General features: G+C 41.8%; 1 protein-coding gene across 1 annotated transcript in view; it reads left to right on the top strand.

The window, feature by feature from the left end:
• The first annotated feature begins 6,363 nt into the window (after positions 1-6,363).
• The window catches only part of LOC144680299 (chorion-specific transcription factor GCMa-like), a 38,833-nt gene continuing 19,501 nt past the window's right edge, over positions 6,364-25,695 (top strand). Inside the window, exons 1-3 of the mRNA XM_078541284.1 lie at positions 6,364-6,467; positions 7,212-7,417; positions 9,564-9,816. Of these exons, the coding sequence (XP_078397410.1) occupies positions 7,319-7,417; positions 9,564-9,816 (352 nt within the window). The 5' untranslated portion in view covers positions 6,364-6,467; positions 7,212-7,318. The remainder of the gene's footprint in view (positions 6,468-7,211; positions 7,418-9,563; positions 9,817-25,695) is intronic.

Below are 25,695 nucleotides of genomic sequence, written 5' to 3'. Positions count from 1 at the left end.
TCCATGTGTAAATCCCCTGTTTAGTCCCCAATCAGCCCTACTCCTCCTTTTACAACCCTTTTACTAATAGAGAACTTTGGGATTCCCTTTTATGTTGGCTGTCAGTCTCTTTTCATACTCCCTCTTTGCTTCCCTTATTTCTTTTTCACCACCCTCTGAACCTTTTATGTTCAGCCTGGTTCTCAATTGTATTTTCTACCTTTTATTTGTCATAAGTGCACTTTTGCTTCCTTATCTTAATTTCTATCTCTTTTGTCATCCAGGGAGCTCTGAATTTGTTTGCCCTACCTTTCCCTTTTGAGATAATATACCTTGACTGTGCCTGAACTATCTCTTCTTTGAAGGTAGCCCATTTTTCAGCTAATGTTTTTCCTGCCAACCTTTCACTCCTATTTAGTTAGCTGAGATCTGTTCTTACCCCATTGAAGTTGGATTCCCAGGTAATTATTCTTACTCTGGATTGTTCTTTGTCTTTGTCCTTTTCCATAGCCTGCCTAAATTTTATGAGACATTAATCACTGTCCCCTAAATACTCTCCTACTGATACTTGATCCACTTGGCCCACCTCATTCCTAACAACCAGGTCTAGAAGTGTCTCCTTTCTCATTGGACTGGAAAAATACTGGCTGTAGAAAGTTTTCCTGAACACACACTAGGAACTACTGTCCCTCACTGCCCTTTGCACAACTAATTTCACAGTCTATAAATGGATAATTAAAGTCCTCCCTTATAGCTACTTCATAATTTTTGCACCTCTCTGTAATTTCCATGCAAATTTGTTCCTCTACATCCTTCCCACTAGTTGGTGGCCTATAGACTGCACTGAGCAATGTTATCACACCTTTTTTGTTCCTTAGCTCTAGCCTAATAGATTCTGTCCTTGACTCCTCTGGGACATCCTCTTTCTGCAGCACTGCAGTGCTCTCCTTAATCAATACGAACATACGAAATAGGAGCAGAGTAGACCATTCGACCCGTCGAGCCTGCTCCGCCATTCAATAAGACCATGGCTGATCTGTCTGTATTACTAATTCTGCATTTCCATCTACCCCCGATAACCTTTGAATCCCTTGCCTAACAAGAATCTATCTACCTCTGCCTGAAAAATATTCAATGACCCCTCCTCCACTGCCTTCTGAGGCAGAGTTCCAAAGTCACACAACCCTCAGAGAAAAAATTTCTTCTCATCTCTGTCCTAAAAGGCCGTCACCTAATTTTAAAACAGTTCCCCCTAGTTCTGGACTCACCCAGAAGAAGAAACCTCATTTCCGCATCCAGCTTGTCAAGACCGTTCAGGATCTTACATATGTCAATCAACTCACCCCTCATTCTTCTAAACTCCAGCGGAAACAAGCCCAGTCTGTCCAACCTTTCCTCATAAGACAACCCACTCATACCAGCTATCAATCTAGTAAACTTCTTCTGAACTGCCTCCAATGCATTAACATCCTTCGTTAAATAAGGAGACCAAAACTGCGCATAGAGATGTGGTCTCACCAATGCCCTGTAAAACTGAAGCCACCCCTCCCCCTTTTCTTCCCTTCTTAACTTTCCTGAACACCTTGTATCCAGGAATATTTAACACCCACTCCTGCCCTTCTTTGAGCCAGGTCTCTGTTAGAGCCACAACATCATATTTCCACGTAGCAATCTGTGCCTGGAATTCACCAATCATGTTTACCACACTCCATGCATAAAAGCCATAAAGGTTTGAATGGAATTATCTGACTTCAGTAAGTAATTTAGCTTTTGTCTTCAACATTCATCTAGATAATGTGGAATTTTCAGCCACCTCAGAAGGAATTATTCCATTGTTAGCTGGCAATTGAAACCCTGAACTACACCAATCCTTTTCAAAACAAAAATAAAAATACCTGGAAAAACTCAGCGGGTCTCACAGCATCTGCGGAGAGGAACACAGTTAACGTTTCGAGTCCGTATGACTCTTCAACAGAACTAAGGAAAAATCCAATCCTTTTGTTGGACTTAACATCCAGTTACCTGGAGCAGGCAAGCCAATGGTACTCCAGAGTGTTAATGTTAACACATCCATCAGTCTGAAAAAGCAAATCCATTACTGGGAGCTCAGATTGTTTGCCCTGAAGTCCAGATGAATGGGAAAATAAATTCTCTAACAGGTAAAATGGTTGTTACATGTCAGGACTTTTTGAGTATTTTTGCCAAGGAATGGATTTGAAAAAGAGTTACTTTAAAATGTTAGGTTAAAGAGGTACATTATTAAAAAGACAAAAATATCCAGTTCAGATCACAAGGGAATACTCATGTTACATTCTGGATTACCCAATAACATAACTAGATATACGAGCTGAAATTTCCTCCAATTAAATTTCGGGAAGACTGAAGACATTGTCTTTGGATCCTGCCACAATGTACATTCCTTGATCAACAATTTAAACTGCCTCAGGCTGGATAAGGTTGTTCACAGTCTTGGCGCTCTGTTTGACACTGACCTGAGATTCTGACCCCATATCCTCTCCATCACAAAGACACTTCCACCTCTCATTTATTGCCCATCTCCACCCCTGCTTCAGCTTATCTGCTGCGGAAACCATTATCCATGCTTTTGTTACCTCCACTCTCAATGATTCCAATGCTCTCTTGGTTGGCCTTTTGTCTTCGCCCTTCATAAACCTGAGCTAAGCTAAATTCTGCTGGACATATTGTAACTTGCTCCAAGACCTTTTTCACCCATCATAAGACATAGCAGGGGTAGGCCATTCAGCCCCTCAAGCTTGTTCCACCATTCAATAAGATCATGGCTGATCTGATTGTGGCCTTAACTCCACTTTTCTGACTGGTCCCCACAACCCTTCACTCGCTTGTCTATCAAAAATCTAACTCAGCCTTGAATATATTCAATGACACAGCCTCCAATGCTCTTTGTGGAAGAGAATTCCAAAGGCTAATGGCCCTCTTGTAGGAAAAGTTCCTCCTCATCTCTGTTCTTAAAAGGGAGACCCTTTATTTTTAAACTTTGGCCCCTAGTGTTAGACTCTTTCACAAGGGAAAACATCCTCTCAGCAACTTATATGTTTCAATAAGATCACCTCTCATTCTTCTAAACGCCAATGAGTATAGGCCCATCTGACTTGGTGTTTCTTTATAAAACAACACGTTCTTCCCAGGAATCAGCTAGGAATAATTCATCAATCATGTTCTCTCTGATCTACTTTGGCACCTGGCCCAGCAACACCTCGATTTTCAAATTTTCATCCTTTAGTTCAAATCCTTCCTTGGCCTTGTCCCTTTCCACCTCTGTAACAGCCTCCAGCCCTATAAATCTCTGGGAGCTATGCTTCCTTGAACTCTAGCTCATGTGCACCCCCCACTTCCTTTTCCACACACAATGCCAAAGACATAGAATTATTACAATGTAGAAGGAAGCCATTTGGCCCATCGTGTATGCACCAACTCTCCAGATAAGCATTATGATATTCTCCTGCCTTTTCCCTGTAACCCTTGCACATTGTTTCTATTCAAATAATCATCTAATGCCCTCTTGAATGCCTCGATTGAACCTGCCACCACCACTTCCAGGCAGTGCATTCCAAATCTGAACCACTTGTTGTGTGAAAAAGTTTTTTCTCACATCACTTTGCTTCTTTTGCAAATCACTTTAAACCTGTGCCCTCTCATTCTTGGTCCTTTTAACAAGCAGGAACAGTTTCTCCCTATCTACTCTATCCAGCCCTTTCATGATTTTGAACACCTCTATCAAATCTCCTCTTAGCCTTCTCCTCTCCAAGGAGAACAGTCCCAACCTCTCCAATCTATCTTCACAACTCAAGATTCTCATCCCTGGAACCATTCTTGTAAACCTCTTCTGCACTCTCTCCAATATGTGCACATCCTTCCTATAATGTGTCGCTCAGAACTGTACACAATACTTCAGCTGAGGTCTAACGAGTGTCTTATATAAGTTCATCAAAACCTCCCTGCTCTTGTACTCTGTGCCCCTATTAGTAAATCCCAGGATACTGTATGCTTTATTAACTGCTCTCTCCACCTGTCCTGGCACCTTCAATGGTCTATACACATATACACCCAGGTCCCTCTGCTCCTGCAACCCCTTAAGAATTGTACCCATTACTTTATATTGCCTGTCCATGTTCTTCCTACCAAAATGCATCACCTCACACTTCTCCGCATCAAACTTCATCTGCCACCTATCTGCCCACTCCACCAACTTGTCTATGTTCTTCTGAAATTCTATACTGTCCTCATCACAGTTTACAATGCTTCCAAGTTTCGTATCATCCGCAAAGTTTGAAATTGTCCCCTGCACACCAAGATCTTGATCTTTAATATACACCAGGAAAAGCAAGGGTCCCAATGCCGACACCTGGGGAACTCCACTACAAACCTTCCTCCAGCCTGAAAAATATCTATTGACCATTACCCTCTGTTTCCTATTACTCAGCCAATTTTGATTCCATGTTGCTGCTGTCGCTTTTATTCCATGATAGCTGTTCCTTCAGCTGTCCAGGCCTTAAGCTCTGGAATTCCCTTCCCAAACACATTTACTTTTCTACCATGCTCCCTCTTTTCAGATGCTCCTTCTTTGACCAAATGTTTGGTCACCTATCCTAATGTGTCCTATTTTTGTCTTGATAATATATTTCTGATTATGTCCCTTTGAGACAGCTTAGGATGTTTAACCGCATAAAAGATATTTTAATTTATTTGTTCATGGGATGTGTGTGTCACAGGCTAGGCCAGCATTTGTTGCCCAGCCCTAATTGCCCTTGAGAAGGTGGTGGTGAGCTGCCTTCTAAATGGCTGCAATCCATGTGTTGTAGGAACATCCAGAGTGCTCTTAGGGAGGGAGTTCCAGGATTTTGATCCAGCCACCGCCTGCCAAAACAGACCCATTTATTCCGACTCTCTGTTTCCTGTCTGCTAACCAATTCTCAATCCATGCCAATATATTACCCCCCATCCCATGTGCTTTAATTTTGTACACTAACCTCTTATGTGGGACTTTATCAAAAACTTTCTGAAAATCCAAATACACACATCCACTGGTTCTCCCTTATCTATTCTATTAGTTACATCCTCAAAAAAATGCCAGTAGGTTTGTCAAACATGATTTCCCTTTCATAAACCCATGTTGCCTTTGTCTAATTCCATTGATATTTTCGAAGTGCCCTGTTATCACATCCTTTATAATAGACTTTAGCATTTTCCCTACCACTGATGTTAGGCTAATCGGTCTGTAATTCCCTGTTATTTTCCCCTCCCTCCTTTTTTAAATAGTGGGGTTACATTTGCCACCCTCCAATCTTGCCCGGTCTATTACAGAATCTACATAATTTTGGAAGATGACAACCAACGCATCCACTATTTCCATGGCCACCTCCTTAAGTGATGAGCACCACCATAACTGACAGAATATCTAAGGCAAGACTCTACACTTTTGATGGTAGCCCTATCTGGACTAGCAATAGGAAGCATAGGAGTGCTCTGCACAGGTAAATTGTACTGTTTTAGCAGGTTAAAATCTGGCTGTCTGCTGGAAACAACCGGATTAGGTGGGCTGAGCCTACCAAGATAGGTCTACTCACATCAGGCAAAGGATTTCTCAACTGGGGTGGGTGGTGGCATAGTTGTATTGTCACTGGACCAGTATTCCAGAGACCCAAGGTTTGAATCCCACCACAGCAGATGGTGGAATTTGAATTCAATAAAAATCCAGAATTAAAAGTCTGATGATGACCACAAAAACATTGTTGTAAAAACCCATCTGTTCTGTTGAAGAGCCATACAGACTTGAAACATTAACTGTGTTCCTCTCTGCAGATGCTGCCAGACCTGCTGAGATTTTCCAGGTATTTTTATTTTTGTTTTGGTTCACTAATGCCCTTTAGGAAAGGAAATCTGCTGTCCTTACCTGACCTGGTCCACGTGCGACTCCAGGCCCACAGCAATGTGGGTGACTCCTAAAATGCCGTCTAAACATGAGCAATTAGGGATGGGCAGTAAATGCTGGCCTAGCCAGTGATGCCCACATACCATGGATGAATTAAAAAAATTCTTTGGGGACTATTAAGAGTGAAGGTGAATTTCGGTACATGCCATCCGGTTGATCAAAAATAAATCAATACTGCTTTCTGCCTTTACCTGTAGAAAGTGGCAGGATTTTGTTGTGTACCTCTTCAATTCCATTGTGGCTTAAATGATGGGAGTTTTTTTTCTAACTTGAGCCAAACCTTGATTCAGGCCCATGTGAGTCGCTCATTGGACAGAGAGCAGAACTTATTTGCATGACATACCATAGAGTTGAGGTTCCGATGAAGCTTGCTGTTCCTTTCCTGGATCGTGTGACTCACCGGAGTGCTCGGATCCTCAGTTAAACCGCACAGTGGCGTACAGGACACTTGGCGGTCGCCGCTCTCCAGCACCACACAGCCGGGTTTGAACTGCCTCTCCCTCCAGTCTTCGGCCAGGTAAACACCTTTTGCCGCTGGAGTGTCGGTGCATGGGTAACCTCGTTCATCTATTTGTGTTGGATTGATTCTATCCAGAGAGCTCAGGTGTACCTGTCTGGATTCATTTTCAGAGAAACTTTGCCCTCATCTCTTAAGCTTGTGCCGGGGTGAAGAGGCTTTCGACTTCAGCTCGCGGAAACTTTGACTTACCTGCACGCCATAAAGTTTAATGTCTTACTTGCCTTTCCTCGGCAAGTTTTATTTATTTTTTTTGTCTGTTAGAACATTTTCGAGTGAAATATTTGTGAGGTGAGATAAAAATTATTTGCATCCGGGCAGACACTGCCCTACCTGCCCCCTCTCGAATTGGCACTCATTTCTACAAAGCTGGGGCGTTTTGATTGACTTTAGTCCAGTTGGCAATGGTATGTGAGACTCAATACTGTCCAATCTTACATAATCCTTGATCTAGATATACAGGACCACATCTCCTCTTGTCAAATCAGTAACTGAGTTTATTTTATAAGTAGGGTTTGAACGTCTAGCCTTAACCTGGATTTTATTTACCAGATGACACGCATATCTGTTAGGAAGATGCTGGTGTTTTTTCTTAAATAATGATTTATTTTGTTTTATTTTCCTTTACGCGTATAAATCATTTGCTCGAGTTGTGACCTGTTACCATCTATAACATAAACTATTCCATCGAACAAGTTTTGTCAGCAATGTAGAATTGATGCTTATCTTTTATCTGCTATTCAGAGGGGAATTCAAATCTCTCAGCTAAACCGGTTCTGAATTTTTGAGAGGCTGTGGTCGGCTTTTTCGTTCGTGCTTGCACAATCAAAAAAAAAGACCAGCTCAGGAGGATGTTGAAAAACGGAGAACATTGTTTCCCAAACTCCGACTACATCTCTTCACTCGAATCGCCGCTATCCTGGGACATTAACGACCCCAAGTTGCCCCAGGTGAGTATAAGCTGCACAGGGCGCTCAAACAGAACCGGGGACCCCCGACAACATCCCGCTCCTTCATTGAGCAACATCTGGCTGCCTGGTTATCGAGGTGCGTGTGTGACCTGTAACCGCACCTTGTGTTCTACCTTCTCCCATACAGGCGCTGTCAGGTTGTGCAGCATGTCAATGCACCAGGGGAAATTTACTTTAATCCCAGGCATGAAGTCTTCGTCACAACTTCAATGCGAATGGATGGCGCGATCCCTATATTAATTTGAGGTCTGGTAGCCTCTGTGGAGAGAGAAACAAGAGTTAACGTGAAGGGTCATACGGGCTCGAAACGTTAACTATATTCCTCTCCGCAGATGCTGTCAGACCTGCTGAGTTTTTTCCAGGTATTTTTATTTTTGTTTTGGATTTCCAGAATCCGCAGTTTTTTGCTTTTATATTAACCTGATGTGACCTTACACCAGAACTCAATGATATTTCTCTCTCCACAGAGGCTGCCAGACCTGCTGAGTATTTCCAGCATTTTCTGTCATTATTTAAGACTTCCAGCAGCCGCAGTGTTTGACTTTTGTCGTTATTAATTTCACCGCACCGAACAGTTTTTCGCTCTTAAAAAGCGTGTCCGTTCTACATTTCATGGGGTGGTACTGCTCAGTACCATGTGAGAGCGGGGTATAGAATCACCAGAAATGTTTGCACATAACTTGTGGATTACTCAGTTAAGTGTAATGAATATAGATCAACATTATCTGTCCATTATAAAGCGCATTCCTGCACCCCTTTCTCACATTTAGTTATGGGCTCTGTTTTCCCCCTTACCGCCTTAGTAGTTTCGTTTGTCAATATCTCGTCAAAGAATATTCAGATTTATTTTCTGACTCTGAAGTGATCGCACGAGAAAATTACCTACAGAGAAAGTTCCAAAATGCACAATCTGTATGTTTTGGTTGCTGGCTGCTTTATAAACCCTGCAGCTTAAATGGGCAAGTGATTGTATTATAATGCAGTCTTAATACAGATCGACTATTATTCGCCTCGCCTGAAAATTAAGCAGGAAGCGTTAAGTGGTCCGTTTATGTCTGTGCACATCTCAATTTGCATTTCACACGAGGTGACACATAATTAGGGGAGCTGACCTGAATGATTGTTGTTAGTTTGGTTCAGTTGGTAGGACCCTGGCCTATGGACAGAAGGTGCTGGACCCCCTCAGGATTTGAAGACATCGTCTGGGCGATGTAATCTTCAATGCAAGGATGCAGCGGTTCTGCAATGATGGAAGTGGTGTCTTTAAATATAAAGATTGGATGTATTAGATTCCACGACAATATTTGAAGAGGAGCGGGGAAGTTCATATCATAGCATGTGGCTACTCTATCTGCCTTTGTAACACTTCAAAAAAATTGCCATCAGTGGCCCGAATGTAACGATTCTGTATGTGACAGGCACAAGTTCCTTCTCGATTATTATAGAAATCTTTAGAGTAGTTTAACATTGTAGACATTAATTCAGTTGCTCTGTCTCAGGCAAAGTACTTCTCTGAAACATTTCCCATTGATTGCTTAACATTATGCTTCAATAAGAACTGTTTAAAAAACCCCATAAAAGATGCTAATCAGTTATTTCCGTATTTATTGAAAAATGAACTAACATGAATTACAGCGTTTCTTTTACAAATAGTACAAGAGCCATTGCAGATAAAAATGGGCAAGAGATTTCCTGTTAAAAGATATTAAGATACAGCCCTAATAACAAAACATTATATTGCCCATTTATTATAATACACATATATGTGTCTATGCAGATTGTTTTAATATTTCTTTGATTGTTCTCTGATATATGATGTAAACTGTATTGATGTATCTTTCAATAGCATGATTCTCAAGACAAGTTTTTTGCTACTACTGTTTATCTACAGATGTATTAATTAATAACGTTCATGAAAGCTGAGCTCTGCATTGAAATCACCTCACAAAACCCAATGAATTTAATTATCTGAATGATTTTGTCAAAATTAAAGCCACGACCATCAACAACGCATGACATTACAGGTGTTGCTGACATTTTCGTTTTCACTGTTGATTGTGATTGAAGGCACATGTACAACTTAAAGAAAACTACATTCGATTTATTGTTTAATTTCTCTTTAAAGGATGTGCATCAATTGGATAGTTTCCAGGAGTGGACGGATTCCTACATAAAATTTATTTATAGTGCTGATGATAAAAATGCACAAAGACATCAGAGTGGATGGGCCATGAGGAATACCAACAACCACAACTGTCACATTCTGAAGAAATCCTGTCTAGGAGTAGTAGTTTGCAGCAATGATTGCTCCTTGCCTGATGGGAAAAAGATCTATCAGAGACCTGCCATATGTGATAAAGCACGGCAGAAACAACAAAGTAAGTAGAATCTTATCAAATTTTCATCAACTTTGCCGTTACTTCACATGTTAAATTGTTTTTTTTCTCCTTTTTAATTTTTGTCATTGTTGTTGAACAGAGCAAAGGGAAATTTGTAAAACTCAATTACAATATTATTCCTGGAGTTCACAAAATACTCCAGACATATTCAAAATTGAAGTTCCCATTTTTCCCCTGCTCTATTTGGGTCAGGAGAATACAGGAGAATGGTCCAAATATTTGATATTTTGTAAATACACCTTTAAACTGCACGAAACTTACAGAAACACACAAAACAATGGATCAAATGATATCAGAATTATCAGGAAGGGATCAATAAGTTGGGCCATTTTTCTCCTGAAAAGAGAAGGCTGAATGGTGACCTAATACAGGTCTTTAAAATTACAAAAGGTTTTTGATAGAGTAGACACAGTGGTTGTTTCCACTTATGGGCAAGAGAAAAACCAAAGGCCATCAATATAAGATAGCCAACAAGAAATCAAGTAAGGAATTCATCAGAAACCACTTGGTCCATAGACTTGTGAGAATGTGGAACTCACTACCACAAGGAGTGGTTGTGAGGTGAATAGTACAGATGTTTTTAAGGATATGATGGAGAAGGAAATTAGAAGGTTATGCTGATAGAGTTAGATGAGGAAGGATGGGAAGAGGCTGGAATGGAGCATAAATGCTGACATGAACTGGTCAGGTTGAATGTCCTGTTTCTGGGCTGTGTGTTCTATGTATTTCTATATGAGTGAGTTTGTATTCATCAGATCAACAGCTGACTTATTAAAACATAGGAAAATATCTGAAATTACTTATGTATATTTGTGTTAAATTCATGTTGGTGAAAGCCAGCTGAGGCACTTGAACCAACAAAATTTATGATGCACAAAACTCATGTTTGTTTTTATTCTGGGCAAACCCTAGATACATTTTGTGTGTCTGATTACCTATCTGAGCTATTGTAACTGATAATAGTCTTGAGAGTTCCAAAGCAGCCTCCCATCATGGTCACATTGATGCAAATGCAACCCTATAAAACATGACCATCTAGATTCTTATGTTGGACATCAGATTTTAATCCAGGGCTGTGGTACATTTACTCCAATGTGATACTGTGAAAATAATTCGAATTTGAACACTGGGATTCAATCACTGGAAAAAACATACTTATGTCTTCTCTTGTTGTTGCATGTCAGTCAACTTACCCCCTTTTCTTATCCTCATGCATCTGTCCCAATTCCCTTTCCCACCCAATCCATCCTTGTGTTTCAATAGAATGGATTAGAGTGAATGCCCGGAGCAGGTGGGAAATTGGGGGCGGTGGTGGGGGAAGGAAAGAAAGACTGATCCTGTCAATCATATTTCAGGCACACTAGGTGCAGGAACCATTTTTTGGATCCCAAGATCATTTCAGCGTTTGGTAGAAGGCAAGTCTTGTGTGAAATTTATGATGATCTAAGATGTACAGAAAAAATATTTTGATGTGCAAAAGCAGATAGATAAAGCTATTATAAAAGGACAGTTTAGGTTTTTATAAATATTAGCATGGAGTACAGGAGTAAAGATACATTTCCACAAAGCATTGGGAAGGTCATAGTGATAAAATATTGTGTATATTTTTGCAATCTCTATCCTAGAATGAACATTAAAACTATAGCCAGTGTGCAGCATAGATTCGTCAAGAAGATGGCAGGGTTGGGAAGCTGCTATTTTATTCATTTGTGAATACAGATTTTTTGGAATTTTGTTTGAACTGAATGTAAGTTAGTACCATGCTCAAAACAGACATTTCCAGAGATTTCAAAACGGCTCATTGGAGCACAAAGTAATTCTTCCACAGTTAAATTGAACAGATTATGATGAATTTTGTTGAAGTGGCTCAGGAAAGATTATTTTAATGTTTGGAGGTGAGAGTTTAGAAGAAATTAACTTATGCAGAAAATGATTTGCTGTAGAAGTGGTTGATGGAAATATTAGTGTACATTTTCAGGGAATACTGAATAAATATTTGAAGCAGAGGAAGACACAGAACTATGGGGCGAGATGAGGGCAATAGGGTTCATTTTGAACTGCTGTAGTAAAAAGCTGGCACAAACAATAGTTAGCACGGTCCAATAGTTTCCTTAATGTGCTGTACATATCTATGATTCTGAACATAAGTGAAATGTATGACCCAAATTGTAATACAATAAGCAGATGACTATGTTTCACTATATAATAAGTCACTCAATATTTGTTTTCAAATAGAAGGCATTGCGTGGCAAAATATATGACATTTTAATTCCACAATTCATCTGCATCACCAGTGGAATGCAAATACATATTCTGTTTATATGCAAGAGCATCTAGCAATTTCTTTTTAGATTTTCTTTTAGGATTTAAGTTAGGTTATATTGTAGAATTGAGATTTCAAATAAACAAAAGGTTTGCTGAGAAGTTCGCAAAATTTTGAGCATTTGCTTGTTGCCAGATGAATAGACTCTTATTTATTTCTTGAAATAAATTAATACATTATTCTATACTTTCTCTCAGAGCTAGAAAATTAGCACAATTGGTCCGTAGTAAATGGAACATAAATGAAATAGAAACTATGGCGACTACATTTTGTGGAATTGGTTACGTCTACAATGTTCGCTTGATAAGAAATGTATGAAAATGAACGGCTTTGGAGACAGCACTGAAGAGATTTATTACAGTGGTTCCAAGGATGAGAGATTGCAGATACATGGAGAGATTGGAGAAGCTTGGATTGTTCTCCTTGTAGCAGAGGAGATTTGATAGGGGTGTTCAAAATCACGTAGAGTTTAGATAGAGTAAGGAAAGAGAAGTGGTTTCCAATGGCTGAAGGGTCAATGACCAGAAAGCACAGGTTTAGAGTGCTTGGCAAAAGAAACAGTGGTGACATGAGGAAAATGTTTTTAAGTAACGGGTGGTTAATATTTGGTTTGCACTACTTGACAGGGTGGTGGATACAGATTCAGCAGTAGTTTTCCAAGGGAAATTTTATAAATACCTAGAGGGGAAAAACTGCAAGGACATGGGAAAAGAGTGGGCAAGGGGACTAACTGGATTGCCATTCGAAAGAGCAGGTACAGATTCGATGGACTGAATGGCCTCCTGTTCTGTATTCTTCTATGAACCTATGATTCTCTGACAAGCTGTCAAATTCTTTCATGGTGAAACTTAAGAAAACCAATGCTCTTTTCTCCACAAGTCAAATAAAAACTAACGGGAAAAGAATGTATTCCAGCTTAGAGGTTAAAAAAACACTCTGGGAATTTCCTTCCTGAACACAGAAGATGAGCTAACAAGGGAATCACAGATCCCAAACTGAAATTCCTGAAGACCACTCCAGGAAAGATGAAATAACTTCATAACAACAATATTAGTTATTTTTGGCTCATTTAATGTAATTGTTATCTGTTTGGTGTCATTGTATTCCAGATAAAGCTCAGCTATCCCCCTATACCAACAGTTATACTGATCCAGCTTAATTCTACCATCTTGATATTTGTTCAAGTGCTTATTAATATCACACATTTTGGATTTAAGTGTCTGATCATCAATGAAGAAAAAAAGGCAATTGTCTTAGACAGTTCTAATCTGGAAGGCTGCTGAACTGTGCATTCACTCACAGAGCAGTTGGTTCTTCAGTACTTTCAAGATCTAGTCTGCAACAGTAATGGACAGTGCACAGCCATTCAGCCCATCGAATCTGCTCTTTCGATTGGCAATTAGTCCCCATGAGCAAATGCAGTATTTTCATCTTCTGCAATGGCTCTTTCCATTTTAGTTATAGAACCACTTACCAACGTTATGGAAGAGCAAACACATATACACAGTTACAGCTCTTGAATCACCTTTTCCAATAATGGGATTCACCAGAGTAGAGCGGTGTTGGGTGGGGGTGGGGGGCAGGATTTTTTTAGGCTCTTGAGACAAGTTTGTGATTGGGGGAGTGGGAAATTTGAAGAGAGTGACGTTAGGTCAGGATCACAAAATCATCCTATCCTTTGCTAGCTTTCTCATGGGCAGGAATGAAGTAGAGTGGGGAACTCCCTTGGGTTCTGTGCGTAATTTAGAATTTGTTGATGTAGTTTGAGAAACCACTTATGAGCTCATTTAGCACTGAATCCTGGATTTCCCTGCTCTGCAGACTGTTTTCCTATCTGGTAGTAACCCACCAGGGTCACCAAGGCAAGTCCACAATGGGAAGAGCTTTTTCAGTGAAACTGATCAGCCGTGCAGGTTTTGATCAGTTACAGTGAAGAGCTCTAGGCATGGTCAGGTGCAAAGCTGCTGTTCACAGAATTCCTTCTCAATGTTTTCACTGCTTAACAGGTGGCTGACTTTCAGTGAAAGCCTGGTTCCCCCTACCTCCCCCACCCAATAACTCTGCCTCTCGCCAAATTGTGTGATCCCTTCTCCTGCAGGGGAGAGAAAGCAGGAAGCTGTGAGTGATTGTAATGGCTTGTGCAGAGAGGAGGGAAGGATATCATTTGTGGAGGAGGATTGTGGAGGCATGGGTGTGAGATGGCAGAAAGGTGAGAGTGAGTGAGTGTGAGCGTTGGTTGTTCAGATGGGGATGTGAGGAGGGGCCTGGAGAGAGAGGCATGAGCTGAGCTGCAAGATGTGTTGGTCTGAAATGGCTGGCTGTGGAGAACCCTGGGCAAGTCAGAGTGTGAGTCTTGACACCTGAAGGTGTTATGCCATCCACCTGTTATGCCATCCTGAGATCCTGGATCCTTTTTATGCACTGTCTCCAGGTTGGAGGGACACACTACCGCTGCCGACTTCCTCGGTCACTTCCATCCACGCCTGCTTGATTGCAGAGACTGTCCTCATCCTCCCATTCTCACCTCACTGCAACCCCCTCATGTTCTGCAGCAGAACCTCCAGGTAGGAATGAGACACCCATGGGGCAGCCTTCCCAGATCTTCTCTTCATTCCTGTGAGTGTTGCTGCCTGAAAAATCCAAGTGCGGCTGGGCTTTGCTGAAACATGTTGTGGTCCCTTTAAATAGAAATCTTTCCTCTGGCAGAATGGTTGCATCCTCCTGCCCACCCTTTCTAATTGGTCAGGGAGTCCAAAGGCGTGATTTCAATTGGTTTGCCTGTCTAAGGCCCTTGACAGGTAAAGAGCAACCAGAAGGCCCACTAATCGGGAAGTCAGGTATGCGACCCAAAAATCGTCCCACTGTTCCTTCAGAGGTCAAGGCATTAAGATTCCACCCATCACCTCAGTCAAAAATTCCCATTGGTTTGTGGCAACTAGAGAGATTAACGTGTCCAGTATCACAACTGTCTATCATTCTCTTGGAGCACTTGATTATTTTCTGAATTTAACCCATTGGTTGGAGTCCAAGAGAAAATTAGAAATGAAGATTGCAGCAAAATCCCTGACTAGCTAAGGAAATCAAAATTCTTCATGCGGTTAAACGTACACTGAGCCAATCACTTTCCCACAGTGAAGAAACGCTTGGCTAGTGACGTTATAGTTCTTGGAGAAACATGCTTGCATCATAAGCAGATGATCTTCAGGATGGCTTTCATCAAAGGTCTATATGATATAGATATTCCAAAATTGGAAGGGGATTTAATTACGAAATCAAGCTCCACACATCAGTCATTCCTTCACCTTAATTTGCTAAAAGGTCTTTGGAAGATTATTTTCTCTGCTAATATTTGAAAGGAGCCTGGCAAAACCTTATGTGGATTATCAGAAGCATCACCACCAATACTTAAGTCAAGCTTCTAAGACCCTTGACAGGAGAATGCTACCACATAAATCTGGCCATCTGGATCTAAATTTGATTCTATACCAGTTCATTTACCTGTGCCTACCTGCGGCCAATGGTCAAAAGCTATTATATTAGCCACTGCACTTTAGGTGTTGACCCCAAATGGCTGTGTAGGTGCAACTGGCTGTTTCTTGCAACTTGTGAAAGCCAAAAATAAAAGAAAGTACCTTCTTGTACCGCTGGTGCTGCTGTTCGGGGAAATTGATGGAGATTGCAAGACAGTAAAGCAGCTGTCAATTTTCCCTTGTTTGGAACAAGGCTGGAGATCTTCCTGTTCTAGGTGTCAGTGAAGTCATGCTTGATTACAGTCTTCTCAAACACTGAAAGTAAAAAACAACTTGCATTTATGCAATGCCTTATCATGTCGCCAATATATCTCTTGTAATGATTTACTTTAGGAGTGCTGTGCTGGCTTTGGAGCAAGTCATCATGTGCCAGTAAAATGCCAGAAACATTACATACATTTAATGAACCACCCTGTCCTCTACAGGCAAACATGGCATCCATTTTATGCACAGGAAGATCTCATAAATTGAACAACCAGTTAATTTCTTTTGATGGTGTCAATTGAAGGGAAATGCTAGTCAGCTCTAAAGGAGATATTCTGTTCTTCAAATAGTGACAGAGTCTTTGGTGTCAAGTTCAACTGCGAGAATCGGTAGACTAGAGCATTGTCTAATTATATCCAAAAGATGGTATTGCAGTGTCAGCCTAGATTATGTGTTTCATTCCTAAAGTGGGGCTAAAACACAAAACCCAGAACCCTTTGACTCAACTGTGAGTGCACTACCAATGAAACCAAGGTGACACAAGCAGTGGTGATAATTGCTAAGGAAGATATTCTGACAAGAACATTGGAAGAACTTCCTACTCTTTGAGCGGTAATATGATAGGATATTTAATACCCCCTAACTGGATAATGCCTCGGCTCAAGGATGGTTTTGCACCTCGGACATGTAGAGGCAGTTCATATGTTAGCTATCCACCCAGTGGATCCAGTAATGTCAAGTCTGGATGGACCATCTGAGGTTTCTGCAGCTAGGAAGAATTGTTGGCTATGCACCTCTTTTCTCTTTTCATCTCCATACTGATGACAATAACATTACCCCTAAGTATTTTGAATAAAAACCTGGACAGAAAAGAAAAGGCGGGGAGGAGTCAATGAACAGAAACAAAACAATAACGTTTTAAAATGTATCCAGTAGACAGCAATACAATATGCGTCCTTCAAGAACTCAGTCAGCCTGAGTACCACTATAATCGCAGCTTTAATTAAGGGAGATCTCTGGAACGTCAGGTGAAACATTAAACTAAGGAATTTTGGTCAACACTACCGTACAGCCATTAGTTAATAAGCTTAACTGCAGTTGCCTTGTGATGTGTGCCGCTATTTAGTGCATCATTTAAACATAAGGAGCAACCTCTTTACAAATATTACACTTATGAATTTGGCGTTACATTCCATGTCTGAACTGCCTAAGCAATAGTATTGAATTAGCATACAATAACTTATCAATCATTAGAATTCATGGCAGTAGCAGTAATATATATAAATGCTGAATCATAGACATTTCTTGGCCATAAAATGTTTGATTTATTTTAACAGAGATTTTGTACAATACGGAGTTTGCTTTCGCTTCACTGCATCCAGTGAAGCTGTCAATTCACTGTCTTTGCATTTTATGATAGGGAGATTAATAAAAAATGGTTTCTTTTAACACAAATCAGAGATTACAGAAACTAACTTCTTTATAATCTAGGAAGATAAATTCTGATTTTGATTAGCTAAATTACAGTATTTCAAATAAAAATTATGCTCATCTTGCCAAAAAGGACACTAGAACAGCTTCATGTAGCTTGTAAACCAGGCCTTTATCATCATTTAACTTGCACAACATTAAACTCTATGGTATATAAGGACAAAATTCAATTTCCGCCCTGTTTCAGATGCTTCTGACTTCCAATTGTTTTACTGTACAAATAAACAGAAGTAGAAATATACTCCCCAAAGAAAAAATAAAATGCCCACTGGGTTTCGGGAATGGTTGGATTAGCAATTAGCAATACCATTTTATAACCAGGTATTGCCAGTGTCCTGTTATTCAAGTCATGTGGAAAAAATATTGTTTTATTTAAAAATAATTCAATTGTTGAAGCCTGTTCTCCATCTGAAATATGCTTTTCTTATCTATGTGCTGAATATGGTCAAAATAATGGACAAGAGTGTGCATTAGGGGCATTGGTTAAAAGCATGCCATATTAATAAGCCATCAGCCACTCTTACTGTTGTACATGCCTTATAAAACAGCCCTACAAAGTGACTTAAGTGTCAGTGGGGGAACATTTAGGAGACAGTGATTGTTGTATTGTACATTTTAGGATGATGATAGAAAAGGGCGATAGGCAATCCAGAGTAAGAATAATTAACTGGACAAGAGCCAACTTTGATGGGGCAAGAAGATTGGTGGGAAAAGCTGTAGCTGAACAATGGGCTACTCTGAAAAAAGAATTGGTTGGGGCACAGTCAAGGTATATTCCATCAAGAGGGAAAGGTAGCACAAACAAATCCAGTGCTTCCTGGATGAAAAAGGAGATGGAAATTAAGATAAGAAAGAAAAAGTGTGCTTATGACAGGTGTCAGTTAGAAAATATAATTGAGAATCGTGGAATACAAAAGGTTCAGGAGGAGATGAGAAAGCATATTAGAGATGCGAAGAGGGATTATGAGAAAAGACTGGCAGCCAACATAAAGGGAATCCCAAAGTCTTCTAGTAAAAAGGTGGTAAAAGGAGGAGTAGGGGCGATTAGGAGCCTAAAAGGGAATTTACACATGGACGAAGGGGCCATGACTGAGGTATTAAATAAATATGTTGCATCCGTCTTTACCAAGGAGGTAGATGCTACCCAAGCCATTGTGACAGATGAGGAAACTCTGTCACTAGAAGGGTTCAAAATTGATAAGGAGGAAGTATTGAATAGGCTGTTGGTACTTAAAGTTGACAAGGCACCGGGACTGGACAAGATGCATCCAAGGATATTGAAGGAAGTGAGAGTAGAAATTGCAGGGGCACTGGCCATAATATTTCAGTCTTCCCTAGACTCAGGAGTGGTGCCAGAGGACTGGAGAATTGCAAACATTAAGCCATTGTTCAAAAAAAGGTTGTAAGGATAAGCCCAGCGATTACAGACCAGTCAGTTTAACTTCAGTGCTGGGCAAGATTCTAGAAACAATTATTCGGGATAGAATTAGTAGTCACATGGAAAAATATGGGTTGATAAGGAAGAGCCAGCATGGATTTCTAAAAGGGAAATCATGTTTAGCTAACTTGCTGGAGTTTTTTGTAGAGGTAACAGGAAAGGTGGATGAGAGTAATGTTGTTGATGTGGTGTACATGGACTTTCAAAAGGCGTTTGATACAATGCCACACAACTGACTTGAGAGAAAAGTTATTGCTCATGGAATAAAGGGACAGTAGCAACGTGGATAAAAAATTGGCTGAAAAATAGGAAGCAGAGAATATGGTCAATGGGTGTTTTTCAGGCTGGAGGAAAGTTTGTAGTGGAGTTTCCCAGGGATAGGTACTGGGACCCTTGCTTTTCCTGATATATATATTAATGATCTAGATCTTGGTGTGCAGGGGACAATTTCAAAGTTTGTGGATGATACAAAGCTTAGGAGTGTTGTAAACCGCAAGGAGGACAGTGTAGAACTTCAAAAGGACATAGACAAGTTGGTGGAGTGGGCAGATAGGTGGCAAATGAAATTCAATGTGGAGAAGTGGGAGGTGATGCATTTTGGTAGGAAGAACATGGATAGACAATATAAAGTAAGGGGTGAAATTTTGAAGGGGGTGCAGGAGCAGAAAGACCTGGGTGTATATAGATTATTTAAGGTGGCAGAACAGGTGGAGAGAGCAGTTAATAAAGCATATCGTATCCTGGGCATTATTAATAGGGCATAGAGTACAAGAGCAAGGAGGTTATGCTGAATTTATATAAGACACTTGTTAGGCCTTAGCTGGAGTATTGAGTACAGTCCTGGGCGCCGCATTATAGGGAGGATGTGAACACATTGAAGAGAGTGCAGAAGAGGATTACAAGAATGGTTCCAGGGATGAGAAACTACAGTTACGAAGATAGACTGGAGAGGTTGGGACTGTTCTCCTTGGAGGGAAGAAGGCTAAGAGGAGATTTGGTAGAGATGTTCAAAATCATGAGGGGGCTGGACAGAGTAAATAGGGAGAAGCTGTTCCCGCTTGTAAAAGGATCAAGAATGAGAGGGCATAGATTTAAAATGATTTGCAAAAGAAGCAAACGTGACGTGAGAAAAATCTTTTTCACACAACGACTAGTTCGGGTTTGGAATGCACTGCCTGGAAGTGTGGTGGAGGCGGGTTCAATCAAAGCATTCAAGAGGGCATTAGATGATTATTTGAATAGAAACATGTGCAAGGGTACGGGGAAAAGGCAGGGAAATGGCACTAGATCATAATGTTCATTTGGAGAGCCGGTGTAGACACAATGGGCCGAATGGCCTCCTTCTGTGCCGTTAAAATTCCGTGATCCTGTGACTCAACTGGTATGCTAGTGGATATGTACAAATTTAACTCTGTGGAAATGGATGCGTTTTGAATAATTTAAAATCAGATCCAATTTAATATCTTATTTATAAAAAAACAATTACAGACAATTTCTCTAAAACCTACAGGTTTTTTCTTACTGTTGCACATGTACATTGAAAAGGAGAGGACAATGGGAATTGAACATTTACAGTCACTGTCAATGCCAGGAGTGAATATTTTGGTAGAGGGTGGTGAAGCTATGTACAAAGCAATGTAGTCATGGTTAAAAAAATTCAATATTAGAATTAATTCCCTGATCTATTTATTGGAGGTCTTGTTGTGCTCTTGTAGTGTCCCTGCCTCTGGGCTCAAGTCCCACTCCAGGACATGAAGATGCATTAATAATGTAGCCAAACAGGTTGATTATCAGCCTATAAATCCTTCTGATACTCCTGATGGCCAGGCAGTAAGACTGGGAGAGTTTCCTGGTCAGCTAGACTGCCGAAGGCAATGGCAAACCACTGTAGTACTTTGCCAAGCATAATCATGGACCAATCAAGTTCATTGGCGGCAATGGCTTCTTAGGGCATGCCACCTGCAGGAAGAGGAAGATTTATTTATCAAACACAATTCTTTAGGACTTTTTATACAGCTGTCAGTCAACTATATATAGTTTAATGCAAAAGAAAACTACAGTTAAATCGCATTATTGTGAACAACATTGTTATCATTATGTAACAAATTATGTAATAAGGGATGGATAGTTGTGCTTCGCAAAAGCCACAACTTGTTAACACGTAACAGCTGGAGACTTGTAAATATAAATATGCGAAAATGATCCTACCGTACAGGAGACGAGAATAGTTACTGTTTCACTATTACTGTATTCTAAATTTGGTTACTTACTGCACTCATTTTCAATTTTTCATAAAATTGGAGTATATGTTACAGAGGCATCAGGTAGTCTTCAACAAGTTCTGTGGTGTTGTTACCAGTATGAGATCTGATAAAATGCAGATAAATTTAATCTATTTTAATTCTTTTTTAAAAAAAGTGTCTTTCCAAGTGACAAGCGAAGTTGTCCAGCAGTTTATTGGGATTCTTAATAGCCATCAGAATGTGAGAGAAGGAAATAAACCATCTTTGTTTACATTCCGCAATTCAAGCGGCGATGGAGAGTCAAAAGACCAGTTCTTTTACAACAATTTGCATCTCTGAATTAATCCAATGTGTACAGTTTTAATTAGCTAAGGTACTTTAGTGAAGGTATGGGCCTACAACAGCTTATTTTAGCAGTTTTAGGGGAGAATGCAGTTTGCAACTTATTCATTGTTCATCATATGTAAAAGGATAGTCTATATATTTACAGATCCAATTGATGCTAGCACTAACAATTATTTAGAAGGAAAAAGAAGTTTGCTTCAATTTCTTTTCCCATACATTACATTAGATACTAAATTTAAAAATGTAAATCATCAATGTATGAAAATTGCTCTCACTTTGAACCTGACACTTTGCCACTTGATAGATGATCCTTCTCTCGCCTCTAGACTCCAACCTCAATTGTTCACATGCTTTCTTGCCTCTATTTTGTCTACACTATTGTAACTATTGATTCTCTCTCATTTCACCTAAGGTCCAAGTTTTCCATGATATATGCTCTTCCTTCTCTCTGCATCCTCACTCTGTTGGAATCAACACTTGTTGCAATCTCTTCTATATTTGGCAGACCAAATGCAGACTGGGTGACCGCTTTGTGGAAGATCTCCTTTCCATCTGCAAGCATGACCCCAAACTTCCAGTTGCCTGAGATTTTAATTCTTTTTGTTTTTGGAAAAATGCACTTTATTCATAAAATATCTGGAAGAATATTACAAAACATTTCAAAATAGCCATCACAAAAAGTGCAATCACATTCAACTTTTCCACATTGATGATGAGGTGTTTCAATACAATCAATGGACATTACAGACATCTCAACATGGTCATTACAGACAGTGCAATGGTATTCAAGTTATCGACATAGATCATGTTGCACTCTGAGGTGATTTAATACATTTATGATACATTTAGTGTTCACTGCATACATTCCTTATGAGTCATACAGCCCGAGGGGTCTATATAATTCCCAGCCCCTCGGTGCACTGTGGCAGAAAGGTCTTAGACAGCGACCTTTCCCCATTGCGCCTTTGCGGCGGCTGCCCCAAGCTTTAGTGCGTCCCTCAGCACGTAGTCCTGGACTTTGGAACGTGCCAGTCTGCAACACTTGGTCGGGGACAATTCTTTGCACTGGGAGAACAACAAGTTTCGGGCAGACCAAAGAGCGTCTTTCACCGGGTTGATGATCCTTCAGCTGCAGTTGATGTTTGTCTCGGTGTGTGTCCCTGGGAACAGCCCGTAGAGCACAGAGTCCTGTGTCACAACACTGTTCGGGATGAACCTCAACAAAAACCACTGCATCTCTCTCCAGACCTTCTTTGCAAAGGCACATTCCACAAGGAGGTGAACAACGATCTCTTCCCCACCACAGCCACCTTGAGGGCAATGTGCTGAGGGGGTGAGACTCCTAGCGTGTAGGAAGGATCTGACGGGGAGGGCCTTTCTCACCACCAGCCAAGCTACGTCTTGGTGCTTGTTGGAAAGTTCCGGCGATGAAGATTCTGCCAAATGACTTTGACAATCTGCTCGGGGAACGATCCCACAGGATCCACCATCTCCGTTTCCCATAGGGCCTGTAAGACGTTACGTGCCGACCACTGCCTGATGGACTTGCGGTCAAAGGTATTTCTCTGCATAAAATCTTCCACGAGGGACAGGTGGTACGGCACGGTCCAAATACTTGGAGTGTTCCACGGCAGCGTGGCCAGACCCATCCTTCGCAACACCGGGGACAGGTAGAATCTCAGCACGTAGTGACACTTGGTGTTTCCGTACCGAGGGTCTACACACAGCTTGATTCAGCTGCACACAAAGGTGGCCATCAGTATGAGGGCGATGTTGGGCATGTTTCTTCCCCCTTTACCTAGAGGCTTGTACGTCGCGTCCCTGTGAACATGATCCATATTCGACCTCCAGATAAAGCGAAAGATGGCTCGGGTGATCGCCACTGTGCAGGAGTGAGGAATGGGCCAGACCTGCGCCACGTACAGCAACGCCAAGAGTGCCTCACACCTGATGACCAGGTTCTCACCTGCAATGGAGAGGGAGCGTCGCTCCCACATGCCCAGTTTTCTTTTCACCATAGCCACTCGCTCCTTCCAGTTTCTAACGCATACCCCAGTCCCTCCAAGCCATATCCCCAGCACCCTCAGGCCTTCTGAACTGATGGTGAAGGGGATGAAGGATCAGCCAGCCCAGTTCCTAAAGAACATGGCCTCGCTCTTGTCACAATTTATCTTGGCCCCTGAGGCCAGTTCAAACTGTTCGCAGATGTTGATCAGTCTACACACCGACAGTGGATCTGAGCAGAAGACGGCGACATCGTCCATCTACAGGGAGGATTTGACCTGCGTGCCTCCATTGCCTGGGATCGTCACTCCTCTTATGCCCAGATCCTTCCTGATTGACTCAGCAAAGGGTTCTATGCAACACACAAACAGGGCAGGGGAGAGAGGACAGCCCTGCCTGACTCGATTTATTTGGAAAGCTTTCTGATTCCCACCCATTGATTGAAACTGCGCTACAGATGTTTGTGTAGAGTAGTTGGATCCAGTTGCTGATTCCCTCACCAAACCCTATTTTGGAGAGCACATCCAGCATGTAGGTGTGCAATACTCTGTCAAAGGCCTTCTCCTGGTCCTGGCTGATGAGGCAGGTTCACACACCCCTGTCCTGCACATAGGCCATCAGAGATCTTCCTGCTGGGTACAGTGCAGGTCTGGTCAGGGTGGATCATCAACTCTAGAGCAGACCTGATCCGATTGGTGGTGACCTTGGACAGAATCTTATAGTCCACATTCAACAATGAGATGGGTGGCCAATGTCTAATTTCCTCCCTATCCACCTTCCGCTTGTAGATGAGGGTGATGCCTTTCCTCATGGATTCTGACATGCTGCCGGCCAGAAGCATACTCTTGTACACTTCTAGCAGGTTTGGGCTGATCCAGTCCCACAGAGCCGAATACAACTCAGCCGATAAACCGTCACTTCTGGGAGTTTTACTCTTCTCAAAGGACTCAGGGGCCTTAGTCATTTTGTCAGGAGTTAGTGGTTTGTCCGGACTCTCCCGTGTATTGTCGTCTAAGACCTCAGTGATAGAGGACAGGAAGGACTGGGAGACCGTGCTGACTGTGGGCTTCACGTCATACAATCTGGCACAAAAGGATTTGCTGATCCTCAAAATGTCAGATTGCGGTGACTTTACTGAGCTGTCTTCCTCCTTCAGGCTGCTGATCACAGAGCTCTCTCTGTGTATCTTTTGGAAGAATAAACGTGAACACGTCTTGTCCTGCTCCACGGAGTGGACTCTGGAACGGAAGATGACCTTGGAATCCTCCGAGACAAAGTGCGAGGCTTGCTGGCTCTTCACCTCTTGGAGTTCCTCCTTGACATCGATCCCCATCGACTGCAGCCGGAGCAGGTTCTGCATGTTTTTTGGAGTTGAGACATTTCCCTCTGTTCCTTTCTAGCCTTCTGGACCCCTTTGAGGATGAAAAACTTCTTGACGTACTCCTTGATCGCTTCCCCCCAGTGTGTCAGGGACTCAAAGAGGAGTTTCACAGTTCTCCAACCTTTGTAATCCCTCATGAGTTCCTCAATGTTCTCTGGGGTCAGTAGTTGCACATTCAGCTTCCATGTCCCCCTGCCAACCCTCTGGTCTTCCTGAAAGTGACAGTCAGCCAGTAGGAGGCAGTGGTCAGGGAAGAACACCGGCTTGACGTCGGTGGATCTGGCTGTGAACGCACGGGACATAAACAGGAAGTCTATCCTGGAATGGATGGACCCGTCTGGCTGTGGCCAGGTGTATCTACGCTGCGCTCCATCTGCAGGGTTGCTGAAGACGTCGTGCAGCTTGGCGTCCTTTGCTGTTTCCATCAGTAGACTGGACGTGGCGTCCAGTCTGCTGTTGGCCCTGCCGGATCGTCCAGCTGCATTGATGATGCAGTTGAAGTCACCGCCCAGAATGACCAGCCTGGAAGTTGCCAGCAGCAGTGGGAGCTGAAGGACCGCTAGCCGCTCACTGTTTTGAGCTGGGGCATATACGTGAATTAACTGGAGTGGAGCATTCTTGTATAATATGTCTGTTACGAGGAGGCACCCGCCCACCACCTCCTTAACCTTGAAGATGGTGAAGTTGCCTCCTCATAGCAGAATACCCAGGCTGGAGGAACGCGAGTCGTTTCCTTCCGACCAGATCGATGGCCCATGGGACCACCATCGTGACCATTGCCTGTAGGAGCTGAGGTGCGGTATCGCACACTCCTGCAGAAACAGCAGGTCAGCTTTGACCTTGGCAAGGTAGTCCAAGGTCACAACACATTGCGTAGTAGGTTCAATGCTACACACATT

Source organism: Cetorhinus maximus, chromosome 5 (assembly GCF_964194155.1).
Source record: "Cetorhinus maximus chromosome 5, sCetMax3.hap1.1, whole genome shotgun sequence".
Taxonomy (NCBI): Eukaryota; Metazoa; Chordata; class Chondrichthyes; order Lamniformes; family Cetorhinidae; genus Cetorhinus; species Cetorhinus maximus.
The sequence above is the reverse complement of the archived record's forward strand: the minus strand, read 5'-3'. Positions and strand labels throughout refer to the sequence as shown.